General features: G+C 43.5%; 1 protein-coding gene across 1 annotated transcript; it reads left to right on the top strand.

The window, feature by feature from the left end:
* The first annotated feature begins 69 nt into the window (after positions 1–69).
* Positions 70–9522, top strand: tonsl (tonsoku-like, DNA repair protein). Its single transcript, XM_046063669.1, has 23 exons — positions 70–529; positions 639–734; positions 1571–1713; positions 1887–2070; positions 2191–2320; positions 2495–2666; positions 2783–2897; positions 3015–3166; positions 3308–3460; positions 3724–3849; positions 4187–4373; positions 4479–4534; positions 4633–4722; positions 5069–5141; positions 5232–5395; positions 6037–6160; positions 6251–6486; positions 6641–7109; positions 7198–7400; positions 8378–8481; positions 8681–8837; positions 8939–9017; positions 9125–9522. Exons 1-23 carry the CDS (start codon positions 505–507, stop codon positions 9499–9501), a joined length of 3615 nt encoding a protein of 1204 aa, XP_045919625.1. The 5' UTR covers positions 70–504; the 3' UTR covers positions 9502–9522.
* The last annotated feature ends 569 nt before the right edge of the window (positions 9523–10091 follow it).

Here is a 10091-nt window from a genome sequence, read left to right as displayed (position 1 = left end):
CTGACAAGAAACACCAACAGATCAAATGTGTTACATTTAAGTGCTAGGCGTAGGAGATAATCAGGGTTGGTTAGATACACGACCTTTTAATCCCAGTGATCAAGGCGGGATCATGGCGGGATTTGTGCCTGAGAGGTTTTGATCAGGGTGAAAAAGCGACTAGATACTAATGCAGGGATGTGATTGGCTTACGTAGCATTGGCGGGGCATTGTAAAGTTCACTGATAGTTAAAGTGAAAAGATGTTTACTGAAATGTTTACATCGTAGCCTATTTGATGAGACATCGAACACGATCGGATACATACATGGCAAGGACAACATTAATGGATGGGCAAAGACGTGTATCCATGAAAATGAAGTGAAAAAAAGTGGTTTGTTGTTCATTCATGGTCTGGCAGTTGCCTTTCGTTCTGCTAGCGCTAAGCTAAAGTGACGCGGGTTGTCATTCACTACACACAGCTGCAAATTAGCTCGCTGTTAGCTATCAGTGCTCAGGGATTAAGATGAGCTATTCACGGGAGATAAAACGTAAGTATTGATTTACTTCTACGGTGTTTGCCAGTTGAACATCGTGTGTTAATCCCCCTTTGTTTTGGTTGTTTACACTGTTAAAATTTAATGTGTGATTACTCTGCAGAGCTGCAGAAAGCCAAGAGCAAAGCGCAGAACAGCAACAATTTAAGAGATGAGGCCAGCATCTGCAATCAGCTGGGAGAGCTGCTGTCCAGAAATGGTAATTGATTCATATGGCGGCATCGGGGTGGATAATATGTCAAACTGTCCTACGTCTTTTACACAACATTGAATTTACTGTTTAATTCAGCATTGTGTAAGTTATCGGAATTTGTGCAGGAGGCGAGTTTTATATACAATTTTTCAAACAGAATAGATTGCAGTGATAGAATTTTATGAAACATACAGATGGAAGTGACCACAAAATCGTGTGCATTGACAAACTATACATGGAAATATATTCACAATAACTTTGTATAATAAGAGCCACGCTGGTGAGTTTTAAGTAGTTTTCAATCAGCACCTTCGAACTATCATCTCTGCATTAATTTAAAGCTTCACCCTCCTGCACACAACTGCCTGCTTCTTCTTCTGATGTTGCTTTTTATGTTTCCTTATGGATTTAACCCCTCTCAGTGTGGAGTTACTGCAGTTCTTGAATCAATCCAGTTGTCCTCAAAAACACCATGCAGCCACCTCTTGACCACCACCTCCACTCTCTAGTATATCTTTCACACATCCCTGCAAGTCTGCAATAATTTCCTGTCTCTCTGTTGCATGTGTTGTACGTTAAGTGGACATGCTGGCGTATTATTACAATAATCTAATGTATAATGAGTTCAAGTAATGTGAAGTGTAGTTTTCTACTCCTTCATCTTTTTTCCTATGTCTTCCCCTACTTCACACCATACCAACTCTACTTTTTATTCAGTGTAAATTTCTTCTTTTTGTTGCATAATCCCAGTACTGATGCTACTTTTGATTTATGCTCCCCCCCCCCCTTGAAAGTTTACTATTAATACATTTCAAAGCCTGTCTGGTCCTTGTGTATCTCAGGTGACTATGAGGCTGCCATCAGGGAGCACCAACAGGAGTTGTCTCTCTCTGAAGTGCTAAATGATGTGATTGGACGAGCTGTGGCCAATCGAAAGATAGGAGAGTGCTATGCAGAGATGGGGAACATTGAGGCTGCTTTGAAAGTGAGTTGATGAGTCTGCTTAATTCACAATGCTGTTGTGGCCATTAAACCAATTCTGAATACTCTTAATGTCAGTCCTATAATGTTACAAATGAAAACATGCTGGCTCACGTTAAAACCCTACAAGGACATTAAGAAAGCGTGTAAGGGGTTGTATGTATTTTTCATCTTCAGCACCAGCAGCGTCACCTGGACCTGGCTCGCTCTGTCAGAGATCACGCTGAGGAGCAAAGGGCGCTGGCCACTATTGGTCGAACCTACCTGTTTCGTTATGAATCAGACCAATCGAGGAGCAGTTTAGAGCAAGCAGAGGATGCCTTCAGGAAGAGCCTGGCTATTGTGGATGACCGTCTAGAAGGTGTGCACGGTTTGTCTTTGTGCATGTTTGTGTCCTCAGCGTATTGAATTATCTAGCGCCATTGATTTTTGTATTACTTGTCTGTTCTAACATTTTCTAAAAATTTTCACTCACCTCCAGGGACTGTGTCAGGGCGAGAGATTAGTGAGATGAAGGCACGTCTCTTCCTCAATCTTGGTTTGGTCTGTGATCATCTGGGGGAGCCCAAGCGTTGTAGTGAGTTCATCCGACGAAGCGTCTTTATCGCAGAGTAAGCAGATATTAAACTATACTTCATCTTAAAGTAAAAATTGAGGAATGTTTCCTTTTTTCCCCCCTTACCTTTCACTGAGTTTACAACAGAGACTTACATTAAGTGTACTTAAAAAGTACTCACATTGTTGTTAATTGAGCTGTCTACATTCTCCATTCTTATTCTGTAAAGGAAGAGTCAGCTGCTGGAGGATCTCTACCGTGCAAACTTTAACCTGGGCAACATCTACTTCCGTAATGGTCAGAAGTCTAATGCTGTGCGCTGCCTTGAACAGGCCAAAGAGTGTGCGAGAAAGATCAAAGACAAGTTCAGTGAGAGCGAGTGCTTTCACTGCATTGGCAAGGTGTGAACTCAATCTTGAGAAAGCTATAGGAACACTAGTCCAACTGCATTCAACCAACTAACCCATTGTGGCTGTTCAATTTGTACTTTGCGTATCTCCATAACATTTATCCACAGGTGCAGCTGTCTCTGGGTGACTTCGTAGCAGCTAGACGATCTCTGAAGAAAGCTCTCTTGCTGGGTTCCCAGCAACCACTGGACAGAGTGGCAGCGAAGAAAGCTTTCAAATATGGTAAAAGATCTTGCTTTTTTTTAGCCTCTCAGTCTTGTTGATTACTTGTGTTTATTTAAAATGATTTTTTTCACTAAGATATCTGAGTTGATGGTGTGATGTGTTTGAATGTAATAGCGGACCAGGGCTGTAAATTAGAGGAAGAGTTGGGGGAGGATCAGGGAAAAAGACTTAGCTCCCATCAGGCCGTGGGGCTGGCAGAGCAGCTGGGGGACCTTTACTGTAAGGTTGGCTGCTACAGCAAAGCTCTGGATGCATATCAAGCTCAGGTATAAAAAAACAACAACTTTTTTTTTACTTTAGCACCCAATATTCAATGCATTTGATCGCCTCTCCAATTTGAGGTTTATGCACAGAATAGAACATCCCCACAATGAATTATGTTAAACTTTGTTGTCTATGTTGTGTAGCTTAAGGGTGCTGAGGCATTGGGAAAGCCTGCCAGGGAGCTGGCTGTCATCCACGTGTCCCTGGCTGCGACCTACACTGACCTGAGACAGCACAGCAAGTCAGTGGAGCACTACAGACAGGAGCTGGCGTTACGGCAGGGAAGCTTTACTGAGGTATACATGCACTACCTGTAGATTCACGCAACATTACTCTTTATAAATAGCCGTTCTAAGTAATATTGTTTTATTGCTATAGGTAAATCATGTATACTATTTACAGTATATAAGTGTGAAAGACTGGCAGTCTGAACTTCCACTAAAAATCAATTATTAAGTTCAAACATAATTAAAAATATAAAAAATTACAATCATATCATTAGCATAGATAATGAATATTGATCGTCTCTAATTTCCTCATTTATATGTGTCTGGATCAGGAGTGTAGCACTTGGCTGAACATTGCAACAGCTCAGGAGGAGAGCAGCTGTGCCTCTGAGGATATAGACAGCAGCTACAGTAAGGCGTCAGACTGCGCTCAGAAGTCTGGGCAGGCTAGACTACAGGTGAGCTGGAATGAAGAGCTGAAAGTTTAAACCCCATCTACTATGTTAAAATGATGCTTTGGTGCGGTTAGTTCAGTTGGTAGAGTGCGTGCGCCCCATGTACAAGGCCGAGTCCTTACTGCAGCGGCTCGGGTTTGAATCCAACAACAGGCCTTTGCTGCATGTCGCTCCCTATCTCTCTTCCCCTTTCCTCTCTCTATCCACTATTCCTATCAAATAAATGCCCAAAAATATCTCTAAAAAAATAGTGATACTTTGAACACTGAGCAAGGCTTTAAAATGTCTGGGAAGGGTCTAAAATGATGCTGTGTATGAAACCTCACTTTCCCTCCTGCAGAAACGTGTGTTGAGGCTCTGGCTGGCATCCCAGAAACGATGTGGTTCATCGAATGCCGATGACACTGAGGCGAGGCTGCAGGAGCTGTGTGCAACTGAGGGCTGGAGTCCAGATGGGAGCGAGGAGGAGGAGGAGATGGACAACAGTGAACCTCTAGATGACAGTGACATCATTCTCTCAGACTCGGGTACACTTTCCAATAGGGAACTGGCGTTCTGACCATCTCTAGACAAAGGGATTCCAGTATTATTTATTGGGTTATTTTATGTTTGTCTTTTAATGTGGTTTCTAGAAGACGATTTGGAGGGTTACGACAAGATGGTATCGGGAAGGAGGAAGACCGGAAGGGTGCGTCATGTATCAGTTGTCACTTCGCACAAGCAATCATCTCATCTTTGTTATCTTACATCTTTTACCCTCTGCCCCTTTCTGTTTTCCTGCTTTAGTGGAACAAGAGGAATGAGAAGGGTGAGACGACTCTGCACAGAGCGTGTATAGATGGAAACCTGAAGCAGGTCCAGTATCTGGTAGGACAGGTGAGGAAAAACAAGACTGATATAAAAAATACTGCATTTAACAATAAGACGAACACAAGGAAAGGCAGACAGATGAGAGTAAAATCCACAGTAAGCTGTAAAATATCTGTACTGTAAGCAGAAGTTCAATAACAAACTTCCTGGACTTGAACCTTTTGCCTAAGCTTGTTAAATATTTACTACACAAAAAGCCAATAAATTGACTTCATCTCAGGAGAGATTGAATCATTTATAAGTACTGACGTTCATGAAGATTAGAGGGTTAAAAAAAACAAGGCTACAGACAGAAACCATAACAACATGGACTGAATGATAATTAATGATTTTCTGCTTGTCTGTATGTCAGGGTCACCCGGTGAACCCCAGAGACTATTGTGGCTGGACGCCCCTTCATGAGGCCTGCAACCATGGTCACTATGGTAACTGGTTTTATATTAACTGTATTTAACCTTGTTTAACAGATGTTTTACAGAAATAAAAAAACAACTGTCTCTTTTCCTCTTGTGCAGACATTGTAGCCGTGCTACTGGAGCACGGCGCTAACATCAACGACCCTGGTGGTCCCTTATGTGAGGGAGTGACGCCTCTCCATGATGCCCTCGCTTGTGGCAATTTAAGAGTTGCAAGACTCTTGGTGGAACGAGGGGCTTCTGTCACCCAATGCAACTCCAAGGTGTGTGTGGGGAAGATACAGGAACTGTCACTGTAATAGAAAATGATCCACGTATTTATCAGGCTGCTTTTACAGTAACCGAGGGCCTGGTATCTGCGACAGGGTTAAACAGAATTTTACTTTGCAGAACGTGGAAGTTGCTGGTCTACTGCTGCCTCAGTCTATTTTGCTTGTGTTATTGTGTGACTTTGGTGTTTTAAAGTGTTAAAAACACAAGGGATGCACCGAATGTTCGGCAACCGAAATTAATCGACCGAATAAATTTTACCAAACAATTACGTAGAGATGTCGGCAGTGTGAAAGCATTTTTTTTTTATCTTTACACTTTGTAACTTGTTTTTGAAAAGTGCTCTACAAATAAGGATTATTATTATTATTATTATATTATTATTATTTTAAAGTGTCCGAGAAAGACGCAAAAATCGCTGTTAGCAGACACTGTTCTGCTGAATTGTCTCCTAGCATATTATATTTGGCTTCGGCCAAGAATTTTCATTGTGGTGCATCCCCAAAAAAACACCCAATTTACACAATTACGCGTTAGGGAGTCTGGTGGCTTCGACAAGAGGGATATAGCAAAGGTTTCTGCTTAAACACAAATTATCTCTCTCTATTTAAACCATTTCACCATTGTCTCTCAGGGGGACAACGCCATGGACACCCTGCGTCATTGGCACAAGATGTACAGCAGAGAGTTGGACCAGGACACCAAGCAGGAGTGCATCGCTACAGAGAGACTGCTGAGAAAGGCGCTCGCAGGGGGAGGTTAGGCCTTTTTACATCGTCATACCACTTTAGCCTTTTAAGGATCCTTTTCAAACACTGTTTTTCCCCACTTATCTCTTTCTAACACAGTGCCCGCTGCTCCAGCCCCAGCCAAGCCTTTTGATGCCCTGCAGGACAGCCAGCTGTTTGATGCTGAGAACTCTGAGCCGCTGTCGTCCTCTGGAGGGGGCTGTAACCTTAGCCAAGACTGGCCCCGGACCAACAGGAAATCAGAGGTGAACACTGTACCTGCCGGGCCTAAACGGTGGCAGAGCAACGGCTCAATACAGCGTCACAGAGGAACAGAGGCTGTTGTCCTGTATGGGGTAAAGTCTGGCAAATGCTTACATATATGTAGATAGAAATACACCATACTATATCATTTCTTCTTACAAATGCTTTGGATTCATTGATATTCTACAAACTATTCTTTAGATTTACAGTTACCATACGTGATGTGTATTTATATGTATTCCTTAGAATAACAGCAGCTCCTCAGATGATAGCGACTCTGACTGCCCGGTCAGTCCTCTCCGTCCAGTCCGCCCTAGACACAATTTACAAGCAGCACCGAGTCAGAAGGAAGTTCCCCCAAACAAGGATGACAACTTGAACCCCAACTCGGGTCGCGAAAGTGTCAGGGAGGCTCCTGCGTCATCTGTCTTTGCCCGGGAGGAGTACCACAGCGCCATTCGAGGCTTAGGCAGCGCCAAAAACCGTCTCCATGGTCTGTCACAGCCTCAATTCTCCAGCACGCCGGCTGTTTCATCCAGCAACAAATCAGCCCTGGTTCCAGAGGAGGAGTATCTGGCTGATGACTGGCTGGAGGATGATTTGGAGGAAATGCAGCCAAAGAAGAAGAGGAGGCTTCGGGTGGAACAGAGTTGGATGTGGGGAGAGGACACCGCCTCGTCGTCAGCAGCAAGAGGTCAAAACACGGCCTGCAGAGGTAATGATTGTTTTGTTTTTCTTTCATTCTATTTCACTCCACATTTCTTTGCGTATTTTATCTTTATTATGCTCGTCTTCTCTTCCAGGTTCTGCAGTCTCTTCCTCCTCCAGCAGGAATCTCTCTCTGAAAAAGAACGGCTCTCTGAAGCCTCACCAGGTCAAAATGACCCAGATGCCAGGGATGGTCAGGTTGGGCAAACGAGAGGTCAACAGGTCACATAACCCCACCGTTACAGATGACGATGACTTGAGAGCAGAGACACCTCCGCCACCACAAATACACGTGCAGGTGAGATCCCACCCTTTATTCTGATGAGTTACAGATGGAGGCAAATACACACAGCGCAGTATTATTTGCCTTGGACGAAGGTAGTGTAACTTTAGAACGACTCATTTCAAGTTCGAAAGAGTCAAAGTCAAAATTCAGAATGGCATGTCACATTACTTATTCAGGACAAAGTCGACTGCTTCTAGACAATTATTAATGTTTCAGCATCACCATGAGCCATAACTGGAACCTCATTTCTCAGAAATCTGTCTTCTTTCTTGATTAACTGTAGACAGTGATGAATATGGTGGTAAAAGAGAGAGAGAGAGGATCAAGAAGGTAGCGGTGCCATTTTAAGACTGAAGCTTGAACACCATCTGTTTCATCTTGGATCTAAACTGACTCTGCGTATTTGCATCAGTCCCACTGCACGGCTTCCATTTCATTTGTAGAGCTTACTCTTGATTTAATGTCAGGACTTTTCTTTCACCAATATGTGGATGACGGATAATATGTCTTTGAAATGAATAGTCTCTCCTTAAATGTAAAAAAATGTGTGCCACTGTTTCGTAACTAAGCAATAGCCACAAAACTATACTCACTAACTATGACTTCGAATAACCTTCACAGACATCTGACTAAGCAACAGTATTTTTCCATACCTGGGTAAAATGGAAAATTAATTTTACCAATATTTACGCACCTGTGAACAGTCACGTTCTTGGTAGATTTGAACTCCCCTGACGTTGTCAAAATCACTGCGGCAGAACCAGAGGTATCATCTTATCACCCACAATTAAACTTGACCGCCGGCAGTTTAGTCAGAGATTCAGGTGTGTTATGCTAGTAGCGGCTAATGTAGCCTCAGTCCGCTAGTCCCTAGAGCCACAAAAGGCTTTATATTACTTTGTTCACCCGTTAACAGACTTTGATGTGTAATATTGGTGGAGTTCCCCTTTTAATAAAGAAGCCAATCTGTTTTTTGTTTTTTTTATCAGCCTCCTGCTCAAAGTTTGGCTCCCATGCCCACATCACTGCCTCCACCAATCAGAATGAGGGTCAGAGTTCAGGAAGATGTTTTCCTCATCCCAGTTCCGCAAAGGTTGGTATAAATGTCATTTTCTTTTTATAAACACATTTTTAGTTATTGTCTTAAAAGTCTAGGCTGCTGTTAAATCTCTTGTGGCAGCAGCACCAGTGAGCTGGGGGATATAACATTGGTTTTGATTCTAAGGATCACACTGGTGGCTTTTTGCATGTTTTTATTCATATACCCTTGTCCTCACTCCACTGTGTTCCAGTGAGGCCGACTCCTGCACTGTGTCGTGGCTGTGTGAGCAGGCTGCTCAACGCTACTACCAGAAATGTGGCCTTCTACCTCGCCTCTCGCTGCAGAAGGAAGGTGCTCTGCTCTCCCCGCAAGACCTGCTGCTGGCTGTACTGCACACCAATGAAGAGGTGAGGCCAGTCTGAGTGTTGAGAAAAGTGCCTTTATAAAGACTGCTCTAAGATGACTTATTTTCCTTAGGACAGAGTCATAATGGTGTGTTGTGTTGTAGGTTCTGGCTGAAGTTTGCTCTTGGGATCTCCCTCCTCTCCCTGAGCGCTACAAGAAGGCTTGTCACAGCCTGGCAGTGGGTGAGCAACACACACAAATACACGCAAATGCAGACATTCACATTTTTATATCCCATCTCGTTATATCCAATTCTCGAGAAGCATGACATCTCGTTGTCTCCCCGCAGATGAGAACAAGCGCATCACCCGGCTGTGTGAGGTGCAGGATGGGAGCTCCTCTGTGTCGGTGTGTGGCCTCAGCTTGGCTTCCTCTTCCCTCAACCCGCTCCTTCGTGCCTTAAAATTGCAGGCTAGTCTCACCGAGCTGCGGATTTCTGGCAACCGTCTCAGTGATGATCTTCTGCCCGAGCTGGTTGCCACAACAATCACCATGCCTCGGCTTCGGCTGCTGGACATTTCTGCCAGTCACATTACAGGGGAAGGGCTGGAGAAGGCTGTAAATGCTTTAAAGGGACAGAGCCATCCTGCGTTTCCGGTAAAGAGCCCATCTGTTTTTATTCCACCAGCTGTCATCACTGTTTCCTCTGTGATTTCATGCTGCTAGGCAGCTTTTGAAGATAATGCGGCCCCCTAACTGTCACTGCTTCGATCCAGATTGTGTTGGAAATCAACATAGTAGTTTGTTTCAATTACATACATTTATACAGTGGGTACGGAAAGTATTCAGACCCATTTAAATTTTTCACTCTTTGTTTCATTGCAGCCATTTTCCAAAAATCAAAAAAGTTCATTTTATTTCTCAGTAATGTACACTCAGCACCCTATCTTGACAGAAAAAAACAGAAATGTAGAAATTTTTGCAAATTTATTAAAAAAGAAACTGAAATATCACATGGTCATAAGTATTCAGACCCTTTGCTCAGTATTTAGTAGAAGCACCCTTTTGATCTAATACAGCCATGAGTCGTTTTGGGAAAGATGCAACAAGTTTTTCACATCTGGATTTGGGTATCCTCTGCCATTCCTCCTTGCAGATCCTCTCCAGTTCTGTCAGGTTGGATGGTAAACGTTGGTGGACAGCCATTTTCAGGTCTCTCCAGAGATGCTCAATTGGGTTTAAGTCAGGGCTCTGGCTGGGCCATTCAAGAACAGCCACGGAGTTGTTGTGAAGCCACTCCTTCGTTATTTTAGCGG

Source organism: Micropterus dolomieu, linkage group LG11, assembly GCF_021292245.1.
Source record: "Micropterus dolomieu isolate WLL.071019.BEF.003 ecotype Adirondacks linkage group LG11, ASM2129224v1, whole genome shotgun sequence".
NCBI lineage: Eukaryota > Metazoa > Chordata > Actinopteri > Centrarchiformes > Centrarchidae > Micropterus > Micropterus dolomieu.
The sequence above is the reverse complement of the archived record's forward strand: the minus strand, read 5'-3'. Positions and strand labels throughout refer to the sequence as shown.